Source organism: Arvicola amphibius, chromosome 8 (assembly GCF_903992535.2).
Source record: "Arvicola amphibius chromosome 8, mArvAmp1.2, whole genome shotgun sequence".
In the NCBI taxonomy this organism is placed as follows: domain Eukaryota; kingdom Metazoa; phylum Chordata; class Mammalia; order Rodentia; family Cricetidae; genus Arvicola; species Arvicola amphibius.
Genome location: NC_052054.1, coordinates 123,163,397 through 123,184,850, shown reverse-complemented (window position 1 = coordinate 123,184,850; position 21,454 = coordinate 123,163,397). Strand labels below are relative to the sequence as shown.

The following is a 21,454-nucleotide window of genomic DNA, read 5'->3' as shown; positions in this document are numbered from 1 at the left end:
AGGTACCTCATCCACACTTGCTTAGGGTCTTAACTGGTGCCATTCTTGTGGATTTCTGGGAAATTCTCTAGTGCCAGGTTTCTTACTAACCCCATAATGGCCCCCACAATCAAGATATCTCTTTCCTTGCTCTCCCTCTCTGTCCTTGCCCCATCTCACCTATCCTGGTCCCTCAAGTTCTCCTATCCCCTCCTTTATCTTGTTCCCTCATTTATAAAATTGTAGTGGTAGTAGAGATAACTATTAGTAAATACGTGATCTGTAAATTAATATTAATTTATTATACCTAAGGCATGTTTTGGGAATGATTACAGAATATGCACACAAAATCTGTGTTAAATACCAAGAAACTTTTGAAACAACAACAACAAAAAAAACCCCAGCACATTTCTGGAAAAAAAAGTCTTTTGTTTTTTTGTTTTTTCTTCCATTGGTTCTTTTTTCCCCTGGTGTCAAATTTACTGTGGGATTGGTACCTAGGGTTTTAAGTCTAGTATTTGTATCTAGAAGATCAATAAAGATGTAACTTCGAAAAATTTTATTTGCTTATTAAAACACAAAGGATTATTTACCCAACAAGTAAACTTTGTATCGTAAAAGGTCTTGTCATTTTATTTCTACTCTGCTGAAAGTATCTGTAATTATTTTACAAATGACTCAAGCATATGGAATGCAAAATTCTGAGCGCAGAAGAGAGTGCCATAAAATGTCAATGACTACCAGTTCTTAGAGCCTTGAAGAGGTGGGTTTCTTTCCTTACTCCCATTCTTTATGCTGAGAAACTATGAAATCAAACCACTTTGTGCTGGAGTGTGGCTAGTAGCTGGGAATAAAATCACTTTGTGGGAATTTCATAGGTAAATCAAACTGTTCTCTGTTAATTAGCTCCTGCTTACATACATAATATGTAAAAATAAGTGTATGTTTATAAAGGAATGATTAGTTAGGGAATGTGCTGAGGTAATAAGAAATAAAAGCATGAGGAGAGCAATTTACTCTAATATCTGCACATCATTTGATGTAACCACATCACAGAGGGGGGTTCCAGCTAATTAGATTCCTTCAGTTAAATGGGAAATATGAAAAAAGATACTTTCTTTGGATTTAATACATTGCAAGTCTAATTATATGAGAAAATAACTGAGTCCTTTATTACCATGAAGCAGATGTAAAGACAGAAACTCTGACCTATGAGTAACAAATATTTCTATTTAATTATTGATTATAGGATACCAAAATTGAGGAACACTTCATGATTAATATTTGTAATAAATATAATTATATGAAGATATATATAAAGTGTAATTCTAACTATGAGCAGTTTTTTATTTTTAATGTTATATATGTAGACCCAAGATATCATATGTTAGTTTTCTTGTAAAATTTTATGAAAGTTTGCTTCACAGACAAATATATAGGGATATGTAATGGGCCCAGGGAAACAGATGTTTTCTCTTGGATCCATTTGACTCATCCCATCTATAACCTACTGTAGCTGATGAAAGAAAGAGTCTTATGTGAAAAAAGCTTTTCCCTACTATTACTGTTGTGGATAAAACTATTAGACTAAGTCTTAAATTATGGCTTCATGATGATCAGTCTAGAGCTGTACATTTCAATATGTATGCATATCTATGCATAGATCACAATTTAAACAACTTGAATATTTTTACTAACACAATGTACCCCAAAATTAGTATTTTCACATGGCTAAATTATTAATGGCATTTTCACCACCCAATTTTCATAGTGTCCCCTTAGAAGTAGGGTGCATCAGAGACAACACGGCTTTTATATTTTAATTACTTTTGAAGTACTCACTGAGCACATGTGGCAATGGGCACTCTGTGGGACAATGAAGGTCACCAACAACCGTAAGGAAGACTTGCAAGTCTGATAAAGGCTAATGGAAAAGTTAGACACTTAAACTGAGGACTAACCTGCTAGGACAGAGGCAAACTTGGCTCTAGGAACTATCAGGAGATTACAAATGCAGGACCTCAGAAGAGGAAGAATATAATGTCCAGGATTGCAGACTCTGCCACAATATATACCTTCTGTTATTTGCACAACCAAATACTAGCCCTTGTGTATATGTGAAAGGACTTTCTGATGAAATATCATTTTCACATCCATCCTATAGGGAGACAATGTGTGTGGACTTGAACTAGTCACATGAGCATTGGAATCTGAGTTCACAAAATAAGATAAGCGTCCATGAACTGGAATTGCATGCAACAAAGCCTGGCCCAACCTTTACTATGCTGCTTTGGAAAAGTAGCTTTCACTCTAGCCGAACATTTTTTGTAAATCTGAAATGGTGGTGTCCCATAATAATTCATTTGTATTGGGAAAATATATCTCAGAAATATCTTAAGAATCTTATCATCTCCAAGAAAATAGATTTATAATCCCTTAAAGTTCAAAGAGCTCAGAACTAAATGAACCTCAGTAGATTTGGAAAGAAACTGCAAATTTTAGCTACAAAATCAGATGTCATCAGCCCAGTGACTACCCAGGTATCAGAACCATCCTGGACATGTCTGCACTTTCCCTACAGAATTTTATGTTAAGCTGCTGAGCTGTGGTAATGTACCCAGGAGCAGGATTCGTATAGTTAATTAGGGACTTCTTTAGTCTCCCTAATCATAAGTCTTAGTTGTCTATCCATTACTATTTTAGTCATTAAATACATAATCCTAGTCTGTGTTATTATAAATTTTATAATAGGTCTGAAAACCACATTATGACAGCAAAGATGTTAATTCACTAATGTCATTACACTAGCAAAATTTACTTTAGTATCTGTGCTGTTACACAATTATTTTACTTTTTCTGTACAGATCTGGAGTAATCCTTTACACATAATAAACCCAAATTTAAGAAATGAGGACAAGAGGAGGGTAGAAAATCAAAGATGTGCATTACATATATTGCAGTCATTGTAGATAAAACTAAAATCCACCTAATTAATTTTATGTGGGCAATGATAAAATAGTATATTAATATATGATATAATAAGTATATTAAGAATTTGCCTCAATACTCAGTAGTTTATTAGTAATTGCTTTTTGTCACTTAAATAAGGGCCAAGTATTTATGGTCATTTTTTGGTGGTCAATTTTACATATATTCTTTTTTACCTATTAATGCTCATTTTATTACATATTTAAGTCTTAGTCTTCTGAAAAGGTAAGTTCTCTTTATTAAGAATTGTCTTCCTTATCCTGTCACATTTATTATTTTCTACTTCTGTGAAAGTCTATCAAGGCCTTGCTGGCTATTATAGAGCTTTCAGTCACTTGATGATAATTTACATTGATCTTACTTGGAATAGTAATTGTCACAAACTAAAAACTGTAGGATATACTAATGGTGATGATAAAGTGATTAGTCTCATGTGATTCATAGAATTTAAACCGTCTTGGCTTATCATTGCAGGACCACTGAAATCATACACAATAGTCTCTAGGATTCAGGACTTGAACATTTTCCATTCTTTTGCTTTTGCTTTCTGCAATTGAAATCAGATCACCAACAACAGGTGAGGAGATATCTGTGAGATACAAAGCAGTTCTGGCATCTTTCTGAGTTAGAAATAAATGAGTATAAATCATGACCATTTCTTTACCATAAAAAGATAATTTTGGCTGAGTAAGAGTTGAATATTTTGAATGTTTCCTCTACCCATCATAATATTTTGATCCTTGCTATTATACTAAACATTTTATCAATTTAATATATTTAGACTTTCTGCTTTTGTCCCAAAGACAATGGCCTAAAGAACCTTTGTGTCTGACGTTCAGTAGTGAATATGGATTAGTTAGTAACATTTTTTTTATGCTTGCTAATCTTGAAAATAATGTCTGGAAAACTTTGATATTGTGGTATGAACATTTTGATATCAATATGAAAACCACTTGAGCATCCTGAAGATGCTTAAATTCTTTTTTTTTTAAGTAGCCTCTTCAGCTACATGAGCAACTGTAAAGAAGTGAGCAGAGAAACTTTGAGAACTCTTGCTAATTCTGCGACTGTTTTGACATTTCAAAGGTTCTAGGAAGCATGGTGCGAATCACAGGAAAGGAATAGTGCCACACCCTTCCCTTCATCTCTTGCACTTGCTTATTTGAGAAGAGAATGTAACATACAGAATGCAATGGAATGCAGATAGCCTTCTAATAAAAAGGCTATGCACTTTTATTTATTGTATTTAGGCACCATAATTATAACTACCGCTCTCAGAGGTCACTGTTTATAGGTGATTTGCAGCATGTGATCTGTACATAAATTCTGAACTCGCTTCCTTGGGAGAAAACAAAGAAATTCAAGGTGTCATATGTAAGTGGTACCCAGACTATAATGCCATGTCTTTCATCTCTATCACACACAGGTCAGTTTGACAAAGCGTAAACTGTTATGTGACCTTCTGGGCAAAACTCACTGTACCATAAAGTAAAAGTGTGACTATGGCCATGAAAATTGGAAATGTTTCAAATAGTTATAGTTCTACACTATAGACTTAAAGAAAATAAGTTCAGTTATTGTACTACCTATTGCAAGATATATAAAATAAATTAATTAGAACAAAGAGCCAGGCCAGATAGGAATACAGGAATAGGTAATCTAGTATGTATTTTTATATCTATTTTAATATTTTTATCCAACAAAGTAAAATGAATTTATAGTCAGTTTACATTTTGCTAACTAACATGGAGAAATTCATCAACAATAGAGTTAATTATTTGACAAAGTTAATTATTTGACAAAGAATCCAAGATAGAATAAAATCTCATATTTTTATATCAGGAAGGAATCTATATGAAAGTAGCCTTTGTGCTAGCTAAGACAAATATCACAGACAAAAATAAAGAGTCTTGAAAAACATAACTCTCCATGGTGTTATTGGGAGGAAACTGAAATAATGGTGGTGGAAAATTTGGAAAAAGGTTGCTCAAAGTAAATGTCATATTCAGGTATTAGTTAGATTAGATAATGCGAATGAGAGAGAGAATAAATAATTGCTGGTTTTATTTTCCTTTTAAGTAGGATATTCTATGATACAAATCAGAGTCTTTAGTTCGTTTTTAGCATATCCCACCAATCTTCCTGGAAGAGACTCCAGCAATGGCTTGTAAGGTAAATGGAGTGTGGAAACCAATTGACAAATTGCAGGTTTTGGGGAAAAAATGACACTGCTTTGAAAATGAAAGTCAATCAAGATCAGAAGCATTTTACCTGCTCTCAGTTAAATCTCCAGCCCTCCTTTCCCTGCAGGGTTAGGAAACAGAACACAGAAACAAAAACAGCGGGGCAGTGGGCAGTACTACCTCTCAATATTTTGAAGAAACAATGTTGGCATGCTCAATGTAATTTTCTGTGACAAAACAAAACAAAGCAAAACTAAGTATTTGGATGCTCTACCAATTAAAAGGTGGATTGGGAAGCTGAAAATATTCACTTTCCACTGTCCTATTTCTGGTCTTCCCACTATGAAATATTTGCTTTACTCAATCAAGATGGACGTTTCTAAAACTATCAATGACTGTAAAAGATGGAAAAGGTGCAGAGATCTTAGTGATAGATAACCTGCTTCAGGAATGCACATTCATCTCATCATAGAAATGTGGGACCTGAGGGGGAATCTGACTACTCCAAGTTTTCATCCAATGTAAGTCAAATACTCCAAAGAATTAAAGTAAATGTTTATGGACATTCTAAACTATCATATATGCAACCCCTAACAGGTCACATAACTCTGACAACTCAACACAATTGAAAAATATGATTACATTGTTTCAAAGTTATAAAACAGATGTGGATGGAGTAAATACATCCAGAGTTTCAGATAAGAAATAATTAGCTGGTAACCAATTACCTATTGAAATCATGGCCCTGAGTGATAATCTGACGTAGAAAGTAAATGATTAATATCTGAGAAATTTTAATATGTTGATTCTGTATTCACTAACTTATTGGATTAAAATACAAATAGGTCAACATATAATACAATTGTTCTGAGTTGATGGCAATATTTCAGCCACAGCTACAAGTGCAGTCAGTGACTGTTTAGTCCAGGATGGTACCTATGTGTTGTCTCATAGAATCCTCAAACTAATTTTATAATATAGTCCAATTTCATGGAAAAGAAATAAGATAGAAGCCATATTGAAGCCATGTGTTCACATTGAAGAACTGTGCTCTATACCTGGTTAGCAGAGTTACAAGAGACTTCTCGCAGGAATGATATACTGCATTACTATCTCTAGCCTTGTGTATCTACTGACAACACGGATAATTATTTATATTAGTCTGAAATTATTAACTATCTCATCGAAATCCAGGCATCCTTTAAGATTGAAAATTTAACTGTTTTGTTTAAATTAGTAAATTATTAAATCTATAATTAGACACATTATGATTTTGACATCAGTTAAAATCATTTGCAACTACAAGTGAACTGTTACTCTACATCTGTTCCCCATGACCAAATGTCCTTTCCCTGATTCTCAAGGCAAAATGACAGAAATAGCCCCCTTCTCTCAAGAAAGCCATCAAGAAAACATCAGTAATGAGACTTCTCTCTTTCCCCCGAGAAGCAGGAATTCACATTCCTGATATTGGAGAATCCTGGTTATGCAAAAAATAGTGATTAATGTTATATAGAAAAGTATAAAACAAATGAGTGGTTTCTATGAGCTAGGCACTGTTACTAAGTAAACATACAGTCCTCAGAGCATTTTAAAAACTACATAAATGTTGCCACTGTGCACATGAAACTGTGCCCCTCAGATAACGTAAGGACCTTCAAGTCACACATCTAAAAATGATTAGAGCTTGATTTTAAATCTGAAAATCTGATTTCAAAGACAAAATACTTTAACCGCCATGTGGTAAAATATTAGATTAAGTTAAAAGTAAAATCATCCAACTAAATGGAAAATCATTCTCAAATGATAGTTCTGGGACCCAGTCAGTATCTGAAGAAGAAATGCTAGTTTAGAACATGACGAGAATCCAAGATAACTCTTGAAAGACAAAGTCAGACTTGGATTTCTGTCTTAACTCCCATGCATTGCTTCTTTTTCCCTTTTCTTAGTTTCGTTAAGGCTCTCAAAGTTCTCAGCTGTGTTAAGACAACTACATTACCTAGCTTTACCAGCCCAAGTATCAGTGTGCCACTGTTGTACAAGCCATGCTGCTCTAAACACCTAATTTACTTTAGGATTGTCATCACTACTTATTAACAGACAACACATGAAGATGACACATCAATTATTCAACCGCTTTAAATCTTAGAAGCAATTAAAGGCGAATGAATGGAAACGCTGTGAATGGATTCGATGACATTGATGGATCTTATGCATGTAATATTTAGTGAAAGTAGCCAGATGCATAGAACAAGACTATATTAAGACTGAATAAGATGGAAACACTAGACAAACTGTCTTAGGTGTTAGAATTTAGGATAATGGCAAGCAAGCCCTGATAAATGCAGCCCCTGAAATCTATTGCTATTGTGATGCTTCTTATCTGATGATTATGCTTTACAAATGCTTCATTATCATATGATAACAAAAACTTTTTATTAAAAGCAATACTTCATCTAAAATTCTCATTGTTTTTAACTTTGCTGTAGTATTTGCAAAACGATCAAATGTATTTGTTTCTGAAAACTAATAGTATTTCTATGTAAAGTTGCAAAGCACTACTTTCCTAGTTAAAATGTTTCACAAAGTATTTTAAAATCATGTTTATTTATGTATAAGCAATAAACCACAGATTTATATAATTTATAAAAAAAATCTATAAGGCATGGTTTGTGTTAAGCACTTTTATTTGTACAACCAATAAAAATGTAGATTGACTCATCATCTGCAAAAGTCTGTCTTACTATTCTACAGTGAACTTTACCCCTAAAATTCCAGCTTTTGGCAACTCTCACTGAATTTCTGTCCTGTAGTTTTATCCTTTCCAGAGGTTGATATAAAAAAGAAATCAAACAATATGTATTTCTGACAGTCTGGCTTCTTTCATTCAGCATAGTGAGTTAGAGATCCATCCACTGTGTGTAGCATCAATTTCTTCCTTTTTATTACTCAGGCATATTGCAGTGCACGGGTACACCACAGCAGGGTAGCCTCGCTTGCTTTCAGTTTTTGTTGATTATGATTAAACGACTGCAAATATTTGTGCTCAGTAATTTGTGTAAACATGAATAATATATTATGTTATAATTCCAATATATGGTTTAACATGCACAAAATATTTTCCAAATTTCATTGATTCTATGATAATTTTTCCATCTGGAAATATATACCAGTTCAAAATAATACAAAATCGGAAATTAAATTCAAATTATATAACAAACATTTTATGAGTATCAATTAATATTTTCAAATTTCTCCTTTATGAATTTTGAGTTTTTAAATTACATCAAAGATTAAGAATATTCTTTTGAAGTTATAAGATTATTTTGAAGTGTATAAAATTTAAGTCAATGCCATTACTACTTAAAACTCTGATATCCTAATGAATGAAGGTAACATGAAGAAATGATTTTAGAAACATTTTCCATTCTGTTGTAACTCTCATTTAATGGATTTAAACTATAGTCCAATTGGTTAGTATTTTTGCCGGTGGTAACAAGGAAAGAATTTGAGTGATAAAGTGGAAACGTGGTTGATGTTACCTAGCATGTTGTGGTAAAGTGGAATGGCCCGTCCATGGGTAGTAAATGCAGTCATGACTAGTGGGACCGTTACACCTGCAAGCAATTACAGAACAGAAAACATCACTCTCCATCCACAATGGCATGCACACACATGCACCAGTGCTCACGCATGGAGCCTTGGAGGAAGAACATGGGAAGCAAGCACACCAAGTACCTATCCATCAGGCCGATGCAATCTTCAATACTTGAGCCTATGCACCTGCAGAGATTAAAATTTCAAAGAAATACAAGGAAAGAGAAATCAGTCATTAAACAGATAAAACCAAAAATAGCTGAAATAAATACTAAATGTACCAAATTCTTAATTTTAATATTTGGCAGCTTTTGGAACAGCGTAATTTTAGAGACTGAGAGAAAAATTATTTCTTGGTGAAAACACAGAAGTAAATTGAAATTATGACTTAATTAAAATACCTTCTCAGAACAGTGCCAGAAACATGGAGATAACAATGAGAATTTTACCTGCTTCTGTGGATAATGCCCATAAACATCAGTCATTTCTGATCCATTTGCATCGTTCATCATTATACATAGCTAGATTAATTACTCGATAGTTCAATGACTATGAATGTTTTCATGTACGTCATTTCTCTTAAAACACCGTTAAGTTTAAGGAAAAACCAAAATCAATGAAGGCAATGAACAATTGACTGTAGTATACTAGCCTTACGCTTGATGTTCAATAAAAATGGATATTGGCAGAAAATATGTTAATATATTTTAATGTAATTCCCATTGATATTTTACATAATCAGATTATTTCAATCCTTGGTTATGAACTTCTTTATTTTTATCATTAAACATGCATTTATTTAAAACTCAAATGAACTGACTTGGCCCTCACTGTAGTACATCTTCATGATTACTTTTAAATAGCAAAAACATGACCTGTAAACAGAAAATTTTATTTTTCAAGACAGGGTTTCTTTGTTGCTATAGAGCCTGTCCTGGAACTAGCTTATATAGACCATGCTGGCCTCGATCTCAGAGATTCACCCACCTCTGCCTCTCGAGTGCTGGAATTAAGGGCATGGGCACCATTTCCCTGCTAAAGAGAAACTTAAAAAAAAAACTCACAATATTGAACTCAAACAAAAGCAAATAAAAACCCTGTAGTAAATGAATAAACTTACAAAGAGGTAGCCGAGGAATCTATGAAGACAAAATTTGACAAATGTATTTAAATACACAGAATTTTCATATATAGTCCTTAGAGTTTCATTTTGAGCCATTATGGAAATGCTTTTTCTATTTTCCAATGAATTTAAGTTAAATTTGTTTCTTATTTTCTTTTCTTCCTTTCAAAGAAACACAGCTTCTGGGGGTCTGAGTTATAGGAGTGCCTAACTTGGGTGGGAATAGAGAGTATACATGTTTTTCAAACTCCAAGGTTTAACAACAGGAAAAAGAGCCTTAGGCACCTGGAGATGTGGATAGACCATCTGCAGTTTCTGGAACGCACCCAAGATGCTAGTGAGAGCATAGATATATGTATGGTACATATCCGAACATATAATGTGAAGGAGGAATACCAGGACATCCCGTTTTAGAAGGTCATGGTCACCATTCTGAGAGAGTCAGCAATGTGTTGTCTGAAATGTCGAGAGTGATGACTAGTGTGATTCTGAGTGTTGGGGCAAAATAAGAGCAAAGCAAAGCTCGGGAGCATTCTAAACTCTGAACAAAAGTTCCAAGTAGAGAGAGCACAATGGCAGGCACACAGAGAGGAAAAGAGATTGGAAGAACCTTATGTAACATGAAGTGGCCAGGCCTGCTTGTTTGTTGGGGTTTTTGTCCTGCCCAGTACCTCACAGCCGACAATCCCCAAAGAAATAACACAGAGATCTCTATAAGTTATAAAGCTGATTGGCCCAGTAGCTCTAGCCCCTCATTGGCTAACTCTCATATCGTGACTTACCCATTTTTTCTGATCTATGTTAGCCATGTGGCTCAGTATCTTTTTTCAGTGAGGCAGATCACATCCTGCTGCTTCAGAGATCTGGGCAGGAGAGGGAGAAATCAACTTCCTCCTTCCCAGAGTTCTCCTATTTTCATTGTATCATTTCTATTTCCTGTCTGCTTTTCCCACCTTTACCTCCTGCCTGGCCAATCAGCGTTTTTTAAACAATTAAAACATGATTGACAGAATACAGGCAATTCTCCCGCACCAACCTTAAGAGCCAGCTTGGTGGGCTTTAACTTAGCAGATAATAATGGAAAGTCACGTGCTGTTTGAAAAAAACCATGTTGTCTGTAGATTTTCTCTTCAGAGGGATGAATGAAAAATGTGGTAAACATACACAATGAGATTGTTCTCAATCACAGGGAACAAAGTTACATAATTTGCAGGAAAATCTGTGCAACTGGAGATCAACTTATGAAACAATTAAGCCAACCTCATAAAAAATCAATATTGCATTTTTCTCTCATTTGTGGTCCCTAGATCGTAAACAGCAATATAAAAATTATATACATATACAGGACATGAAGGAAGTGAATCTACCTGGGGAACAAAGAGAATTAACAAGATGGGGAGGAGGATGAAAGAAGAGGCTAGAGGAATAAGAACAGAGGTTTTCAGTGTACAACATACACTTGTATGAAAGGTTAAAAACATGCAAATTTGAAAGCCTTCCCGAAAAGAAACAAAAAAAGAAGGAAACCATTATATTGCTAAAATTATATCTAAAATCCCTTTGTCATGTGGAGACTAGTATATAGGAGCCAGCCAGGATATTATGGAGTGGAGAATACTAAATTAGGATTAAGAGAAAAGAAACATGTGTGAAGAAAAGTCTGAGATTAAAATGTGTTTATATACTGACAGTTAAAGGAACAAGCAAAGACCAAGAAGAATATAGGTCAATGAATGTGAAACAGCTTTTTCAAAGTATAAATCATCATATATTTAAAGATACCATTGTATTTTAGGTTCTTCATAGATATTATATATAAGCAGCTAATTGGAACAAAAATTCATATTGATTGAGCAAGATTAAAAAGTAAGATAAACATCAAATTTTGAGGAAAAATAGTAAGGGGCAAAAACTAAGATCAGAAATAAAACCATGCAAATACTAATGTTCCAAAGCATAATATTTACAGAAATTCATAACATTAGACATACTCTAAAACCATCTCTAGAATTCAGGATGGTGGGAGAAGTTTAACTTATGTTTGCTGATACTGATAAGTAAGTGCCTTTTCCTACCTACATGACGAATACAATTCAGACGTTTTGTGAAAATATCCAATTTTTGAAATGAAATTGAAGGATATTTTCAATTTTATCTATATAAAGGCTACAGATTTAGTTCCGCAAGCAGATTTTATTTCTATCATTCTATCTATGGGTTTTTTCATTATTTAAACTTGAGAACTAGAAAAAGAAAATTGATAAAAGAAACTAAGTTACTTGTCAAAATTAACAATAACAAAACTTTAAGATTTTAAAAATATCACTCAATGAGAGAAGCATTGCAATCCATGTCTACAATGCAAGTTTGGATTAAAATAAAAGGAAATGAAGTAGATATTAATTTATCATAGAAATAAGTGATATCACTGTAGAAAACAATGTCTGTGGTCATTATGCATTATGTAATAAATTTAGTTTTGTTTCTTTAAACCACAAAGATTACTTATTATAAATACAAATATTATTGTTGTACTTCAATTTCATTCTTTGTTTTCTTGTTCTGCTTTTGGTGTTTGTTTGTTTTTGAGACTGAATGTTATCTGGAGTGCTGGCTTGCATACTTACTCATTATGTAGGCCAGGCTGGCCTCAAAGCTATAGAAATTTTCTTCCTTCTATTTCCCAATGATTAAAGTTGTATGCCAAGATGACCAAACTTCACTTTTTAATTTTTTTTTATTATTTTCTGTTCCAACTCATCATTTCAATACACCATAAAAAGGTATTGTTTCGTATATAAATTCAATAACATAACTGTGAATCCTTATAGATCAATGAATGTTTTAATTCTGAAAATGACTTTTGATTAAAAAAAATAGGTCTCCTAGGTGCGTTTAATTTGTCAACTTGACACACAGACTAGATCATCTGAGAGGAAGTCTTGATGGAGGAATTGCCTAGATAAGATTGGCCTGTGGGCATATCAAAAGGGTATTATTTTGATTATCAATTGATGCACACGGACTCATCTCATTATGGGGCGCCTACCATAGGCAGGTAGTCCTGAGCTGTGTATGAATGCTAATTAAGCAATGGGTTTCTGACCAACCTGCAAGCAGTGGTCCTCCATTCTTTATGTTTCAAATACCATCTTGAGTTTCTGTTCTTGCCTCCCCCTATGATGGACGGTGACCTAGAAGTACAAGCTGAAATAAACTTTTTCCTACTCCTAGCTGCTTTTGGTGATGATATTTGGATCAGTAACTGAAAGAGAACAACTTGATTAGCATGCGTCCTACAGAAGAAGCTAAAGAATGACTGAAGTAAGAACATGTTGATAAAATGTGGCCTCTAGCCAAGGCAAAAAGAGACCAATTTTTTCTTTTCTACCTTTTCTTTCTGTCTTTCTTTCTTTCTTTCTTTCTTTCTTTCCTTCCTTCCTTCCTTCCTTCTTTCCTTCCTTCCTTCCTTCCTTCCCCTTTTCTTTCTGTCTTCTAAGAATATCAGTGAGAGGTTTCTCATCAGGACTAAATAATCCACCTTTTAAAAAGTACTAGAGGGACTTATAGAGTCAATTTGTTGAATGCAGTTTTAGAGTAGTAAAAATACATTTCAGGTATAAGATACATAATTTTATTTTTAGGGAAATCATTAAACTGCATTCAAAGTACAAACTTATTTCCTAAAAAAATGTAATTGGAAAGTCTGTTTCCATTAACTTGGCTATTGAACGACCTGATGAATATCAGCATGTGGCAGGGAACCTGCTTTCTGAAGTAGAACTGGCCTTGTGAGAGCTCACACTTACTCATATGGTCAGAAAATGGCTGAGCTGAGGAATAAGAGAGAATCATTCAGCCCAGCCCACCATTCCCTCTGTCCATGATCTCTCACTGGACCGTAGCTCTCTCTGCTCATACTCAGTCTGAAAACAAGGATGAACATTCCAGGATATGTTTCTTCAGGACAAGATGCCAAGGACAGTGGGTATGTTGTGATCTAGTTCATACAATGTAGGAATTCCTGATAATGAGTAAGGGGAAACTCAAAGAAAGCAACAACAAGACCTCAGGACAAAGTCCTCATTGCAGACATACTACCCTGGACGATGCTATGAAACACAGCATCCTCTGCCTCACCGTTATTCTGCAGCCACAATCCGTTGAGGGCATTTTTCTATTTATTTATTCCCATTAAATCTCAGCATCCCTTTTGTATGAGATTCAAGCTTCATTGCTATGGTAATTTGAACCCTTTTCATTGGCCTCAACTTATACCTCCCTCTACTATGTATGCTTATATTTATTATACAATTATAATTTAAAAGGCTGACGAGGAAGACACTCCAGCCACACATCCAGACTAGGCTCTTGTCTCACTTTCATTTCCCTAATGGCTTCATTGTAATTAGATTTGCAAAAACAGCAAAAGGTCTCATTTTGAATGGCAACAGCTGTTGACATCGACATTATATTGAATAATTTACTGGTTTAATTTTAGTTGCAAAACAATAAAACCCTCTTGTGGATGATTTTTGCAGGCAAAGTTTTCTCGTTCTCTTGCTGAATCTTCGGCTCCAGTAGCACCAGGTTTTATTTTTTCATAAAATAGTTTTAACTCAAGTGTACCAAAACTCACAAGGGGAACTGTTTATTACTTCTGTCTTCCTTGAAGCAAAGGGTGTAGGTGACTGTCTCTTCCTCAATCTGTGTGCTTATGTAGACTGAGGAGTTGGCAGGCAGCTCTTCTATGCTACATTTGCGTTCGTGGGGCAGAATATTGCTGTACCTTTTGAGGATCTGCTACTACATGAAGTGACTTAGCTGATTTCCAGACCTGTAGGAAATTATAGCAGCATCCAAAAATTGATGTTTTCTTGGCAGAAAATAATGTTGCTCACTTTTTCAATATCTTCTAACAGCTAGGGCTCAATCTGGCGGACAATCTCTTTACAGAACCTCCACTTTCTGCCAGATATAAAGCACCCAAGATAACTCTCAACAAATGTGTACATCTGTGTGTTTCTCTGCCTACACTGAGGGTAAACACTCACAAAGTGAGGTTTTTATGATGAGAGGATAGAGTGAGTTAAGCTACTCTTAATTTTAACAATATTTAACATTTCTAGGAAACAAGGGGAAGTTACTAGTGAGATAAGATATTTTTTAATGAAATAGATTAGAATTTGTTAGAGTTGGCATTATTTCTTTTTAGAGTTGGCATTATTTCTTTTTCTATACAATGTTCTTCCTTTGATATCTCTATCAATGGCCATAACATCGAACAAAAACAATCCCCCTAATTTGTGTTTATTCATTTTTAATATCATAGGTTATGCTGCACAACACATCCTTTTGAATGAGAAATATGTATGTATCTTTCTGAATTGTTTCATGACAAAGAACTCTACATTATAAGGAAACTACAATAAAATGTGTCACACAACTATATTAGTTATGTTGTGTGTACACATATGAGCATGTTTTCTTCTCTGCCATAATGCATAGTATCAGATTTCATTGAAGGATGAGTCCAAGGCAGTCATTTTTAAAACTATATACTCATTTTAAGCTTTGACAATAAAGAATTGGAATCACATATGAGAAATCTCTCATACGTGTATGGCATTGTCTTTTCTAGTATAGACTGAGTCTAATGTAAAGATTGGACAGTTTCAAGGCTGCATCAAAATCATACTGGATTCAGGAAGGAGTTCCTTAGGTGCCTATAGGTAAATGATCAGTGGAGACATTTCAGAGGTTCACCTAGAAAGAATACCATTTAAAATCCACATGTAAATTATAAAGATGAACAGCATTTCCTGAGGCTATTGTAATACAAGTGGACATCATCACAGATAATGAAACATATGTTCATCCTTTTAAGTGAAAACATGTCCATGGCTTCGCCCTTGGCCAGAAGGGATTCTTACCCTTGGGTGCAGTTTGGATGGCATGGGTGGCATTCCCGATCCTGATCCGCATACTTGAAAATGAAACTGTTAGCTCCCTGTAGGCCATCAGGACATTTCTCCACACAGTTTGGACCATCCTTAAAATGGGAACACTTTGTGCAGTTGTCTGGTCCCTGCATATGAAAAGAAAACAAATGTGGAGAAATAAAAATGGGTTCAACTCCTTCTGAAAGGCATTTATGTAGCTTAGTTTCATAGATTTTTTGAGTGACAATTAAATAAATCTTCCTATGAGAGCATGTCCATCCATACTAACATGGATGTGGTCCCTGAAGTATAAATAGCACTAAGAGAGCTTAAAGTTCTTCTTTGCTATGCCATATATGAATCATCATCTATCATCATACTATCAAATTTCTTCAGGGAACATCCTGCTTTTGAAATCAGTTCATCTATTCTCCATTAATATCTCTGCAACTTAATTTGAACTAATGTTTCCCAATGGCTTTTTCAAAAGGGTAAATCAACATTTTCATCTTGTGGTTCATTCTTAATAGTATTATAAAGTAACAGTATATGTATACAATAAATTTTCTATTGTCTTTTTTATCACCATTATTGGGAAGATATAAATCCACAAAACAATGAGAAATAATGCATAATGGAAATTAGAGCACCTTGCTTTTCATAAAAGGCAAACTTTCTTAGTGAGTATTTGAAAAATAAACTTTCAAATTCATTTTGATTGAATTATCAGGTATTAGGCATCCTAGACATATAAATGACTTGGTGGTTAGGAGGAATGGCCGATCTTGTAGAGAACCGGCATTCAGTTCCCAGCACCCACATGATAGCTCACAACTGTGTGTAACTACAATTTCAGGAGATCCAGCACCCTCACATAGACATACATACATGCAAGCAAACACCAATGTACATGGATAAATAAAAAATAAATCATTAAATAAATTTCTTGGTTATTCTTTGTCTCAAATCATCTTAGGCTGATGCTTAAAAGGAAGTGATGTACACTTATATGAATTTTTGCAAACCATAGGGCAGTCTTTATAGTCATATAATGCATATTCAAAATAGAAAATATTAAAAATTCTATAATAACTACTTGAAAATAAAAAAAAATTGCTTGAAGAATCTTATCCAATGATGTAGGTAGCATAAACACTATTAATTAAAATATAATGAACTCACTTTGCATATTTTCTTTTACAATATACATGATTTTAATAAATAGAAAATTGATAAGCAACACTCATATGAAAACATTAACAAAAGTAGTATGTATTCATTTGTAATATTTACTTTTATTTTTAAGACAGTGTCTTCTAGTGAAACCCAGTGTTTTCAAACCTATAATTCTCACTTATCAGCATCCAGATTGCTGAATTAAAGCAATGTATCACTATGCTCAGTCTCAAGATTTTTCTTCAGAATGGGTCAAATCTTGGCATATACTTTTATTTTGATTATGTTTTACTTGATACTATCATTCCTCCTTTCTAGGCACTCTGTTTGCTTAGGGCTCTATGACAATAAAATTACTTGGATGACTTGTTTGGAATTTGTTTACCTCCAGTTCTAGTCTTCCTGTTATCGCCTGTGTCTATAAGCCTGAACAATTATTACAGCACACCTGAAGATAGCTTAGATAAGTAGGACATAGTGAGCATTCAGGGAGGCAATTAAACCACATTCATATTTGCTAATACTGTGAGCTTGAAGCCATGTTAGGAGCACATTATGCTGAACTGTTAATAAGGGATGAAATAAGGGATGACTGTGGAGTTATGTTTATTTGTGGGGGTTAACTATATATGAACGGCAACCTCAAAATCAGCTAGATATTATAAGTCAGTAATATAAAGCAACACAAAACCAAAGATAAAGATTGAAGTATCTAATGAAAAATAGTGAAGTCAAGAAGAAAATGTAATCATAAAGAAACTGGTGAGCTTAGATCAAGTAGCTATCTATTCCATTGTTTTGATGTGAAGCAAAGAGCTAAAAGAAAAGAAAAAAAATTAAATTAGCATAGGAAACCTAATCCCCATTCTAACTTAAGAGTTGCTAATGGTAACTTCTCATTTCCTCCCAAAGACGAATACTTCACATGCTTCCAATTTTAACACCTGCTCATGGGTACTTAGGCACGTAATACTACCTATTATACAGAATCATTTGCTGTGCAAGCATGCTCAGTGGCATGACTTATTCTACAAGACAAGAGACACTGCTTATTGTAGAACACAGAATAAAGCTTGTCATATGTAAATAAGCACAGTCTGAATTAGGCATATTTTTCTATTAAATTCTTGTAGTGGAAAATAATACCCAGGCAAAAATCCTTAGCATACAAAATGTGATGAATTAAAATTAATTAATAGTTAAGTGTAGTCTAATGCAACCAGCTAGTTTGTGCCTATCTGATTCACCATGAAACAAAAACCTATGCCAGCTGACATAGCTCAAAGGCATTCTAACAGATCTCTAAGTACTTGAAGTGCATTGGCTCCCATTTTACTTTCATAACAAAAGACAAACATCTAATGCTCAGCCTCCCATATTGTGCTATAGCCAAGGCACAATAAGGGTCTAGAGGCAGTGAGTGACAAAGTTGTGGAGATGAAGGATGCATCTCCTTTTCCCTGGCTCTAAACTGTCTCTGGACCCAGTAATCTAGACAAGCAGCAAAGTGACAGACTAAATCCTAATGTGTGCATGATGTTATTTTTCTCAGTGGCAGTTACCTATCCCAGGTCGTTTCTACTGAAAAGAAAGCTACTATTTATCACCATACAAAAATGTTCTTTCATCCCTGTGGGAAGACTGCCATTCACCTGTCAGTGCAGGTGAGATAAAGCTTACAGTGAACAATGAAATGGAAATAGAAGCCATAAGTAAGGAGTGAGGCTGAACTCTCCAGCCTCCTTTCTCTGGGCTACCACTATCAAATGTTTCATGTAGAAATGGAGATGCCATAAATTCAGAGCTCATGGGCCATAACGGGAAGATGGCTCACATTGAATATTTCCAAGATTTTCAGAGTACCCTACATAAAAAGTATTTAATATGCTTTTCTGAGAGCAAAGAAAGAATAGAATTGACATATAAGCTCAGCTTTGATGAACCATCCTAACAGCTACTTTCCATCTTTAAACATGGTTTGAAAGCTGTTCTCTGCATCCAAATCTGATTCTTCTGTTCCTGCCTCTTCAGAATCTGCTTCGGCCTCCTGTAACTGCTGGATCCCAAACCTATTTACCTTTCCACAGATTCCTTGTACAACACCGAACACCGTTGTCCGGAAGAAAAACTGCAGTGACTGGAATGAAAAGCTTAGAGTCATAACTTCTACAATGGAGTTGAAGCATCATGTCTCATTGGCTTTTGAAGTAACTATATAATTATGGTTAAATTTATTCATATTTTAAGTGAGGAATGCCACAATGTTCCTCAGATTTAACAATATTGGTGAACTTTTTAGTAGTTATAAATTTTTACCCTATTGGAAACACCCCCCTCTCTCTCATGCCTCCCCCTTCTCCCCCTCTCTCCCCCTCTCTGTCTCTCTCTCCTCACTTCACACTTCATTCTTTATCTTCCTTGCCCTTGTGACTTTCAAGTGTTTTGATTAACTGCCTTCTTTGTTCTCCCGATATATAAAGTCTTTATTTTCATGTTGCATCTAGTATCATAAGCACTGCCATGATGAAACAAAAATGTTTATTATGTCTACTTTTTATATCATATAATTTTGAAGAAAATCCAAAGTGTTAGTTGTTTAGAATTAGGACTCCGAGTCTCATACAAGTTCAGGGAGTGTCATCAAACAGTATAATTTTTATAAAATGTTTGCAATCTTTAAAAATAAATTGTCTCAATTTCTTTGAAGAACATTTAAGTGAGAAACTATAAAAATATACACACTGAGAGAAATTAATAACCAGGTTAATCACTTGTATAAGTTCATGTAGCAGAAGGCAAAAGAGCAGAAAGAGCACCGGGGGGAGATGCTCGAGTGCCCTAAGCCCTAATCATGCAGAGTGAGATTGTAATTCTGTTCATGATTTATTAGCATTTTAAAGAGTATATCTTCTTTGGTAGAATGGAGAAAATACCTAGAAGACAAGGAGAGAAAATATATTGGGAAAGACATAGCACAAAGCTCTCAAAATATGCATGATGTCTGTTAAGTCCCAGCTGTAAATACGATCGACAGTGAGCTTCATAATTATCATTTTTGATTAGTAATAACATGATAATTGAAATTTCTGACATTTGAAAACTAGTGTAATCATATTAAAGGAATGAAGGATGTATGCTGATATCTTTTGCATGAAATATCATTTTTTTCTTTTTATGTGCATTGGTGATTTGCCTGCATGTAAGTATGTGTAAGAGTGTCCAGGCCCCTGTAACTGGGGCTACAGAGCATTGTGAGTGCCATTTGCATACTGGGAATCGAACCTGGATCCTCTGGAATAACAACCAATTCTGTTAATCACTGAGCCATCTTTCCAGTCTGGAAACATCAAATATTTTAAAAAGATATCTCCTATGAAATTATTCTAGCAAAATATGGTGTATTGAATAATATTCTTAGACTTCACTTAAGCATATTAATTTTCTACCAATAAGATTAATTTTACTAAAATATGAATTATTAATTACATTTGGCTATTTCAAACAATAAAAAGAAAATAAGAATGTTTGAAATATTAAGATAAATGAGCTTTAAGATATAGAATGCAAAATATTTGAGAAAAGACTGATATGAAATTCATCTCTGATTTTTTTGAAAAATATTTTGAATGAGTGTTAATATGTAAAAAACAACAGTGAAGTTTGATGCAAAGCAAGCATCGGAACAATGACACGTACTGAACAAAGGAAGAATGCTTCTCTGGGATTTGAAGGAGTAATAATGGAAATGAAGAGGAAATGATACATGTCATGAAAATATTAAGTCACAGACAGGAACAGGAAACACACAGGCAGCAGTCTAGCCGGAGAACCTGCAACAATCTACAAACTAAATAATCTGCACATGGGCAAACTTGGCAGTCACTTTTTTAATGGTATTTCACCACGCCTATGTTTAATACACAATGACTATATCCAGAGCCATCTCACAATACCAGGCATAGCAGTAAAAGGCACAATATTGTTTATTTTATTCATTCATTTTAAGCTTTTAAACTCCAGAAGAAACTTGTTTTCATTCATTGCTTAATGAGGGTCTTTGGGGGTCCAGCCCCAAGGTCCTCTTCATGGTTTAGATTGGACACTATAGGACACTATGGGAATTGAAAGGAGGTTTTTTCTTAGGTTATCTGAGAGCAAAAGAATTCTCCCACACTGTGCTGCTTCAAACAAGTCTCAGCTCTTTTGCTTCTACTCTAATTTTCCTACCTTCCTTCTAAATTCTCCTAGCTGCTTCTTCTCTAGCCTGAACACTCTCTTCTTATAGGAGGCTTGGAGAAATACAAAAATTACAAGAGCTATCTCTCATCGGTCAAAATCATATTCTTAAGGAAAGCAATAAGGAGCTGAGACATTTACCAGGGCAACACAGGATTCCAATGTTATAAGAATAAGACCGTTACCAGACAGGGTGTGCCCAGTGTCAATCTTTGAGCAATAGGTCTGTT

At 34.5% G+C, this 21,454-nt stretch overlaps 1 protein-coding gene across 1 annotated transcript in view; it reads right to left on the bottom strand.

Annotated features, from left to right (window-relative positions):
- The window catches only part of Erbb4 (erb-b2 receptor tyrosine kinase 4), a 687,902-nt gene that overhangs the window by 244,985 nt on the left and 421,463 nt on the right, over positions 1-21,454 (bottom strand). Inside the window, exons 15-16 of the mRNA XM_042055633.1 lie at positions 15,804-15,958; positions 8,889-8,933 (exon numbers count right to left, since the gene is read on the bottom strand). Coding sequence (XP_041911567.1) covers positions 8,889-8,933; positions 15,804-15,958 — 200 coding nt within the window. The remainder of the gene's footprint in view (positions 1-8,888; positions 8,934-15,803; positions 15,959-21,454) is intronic.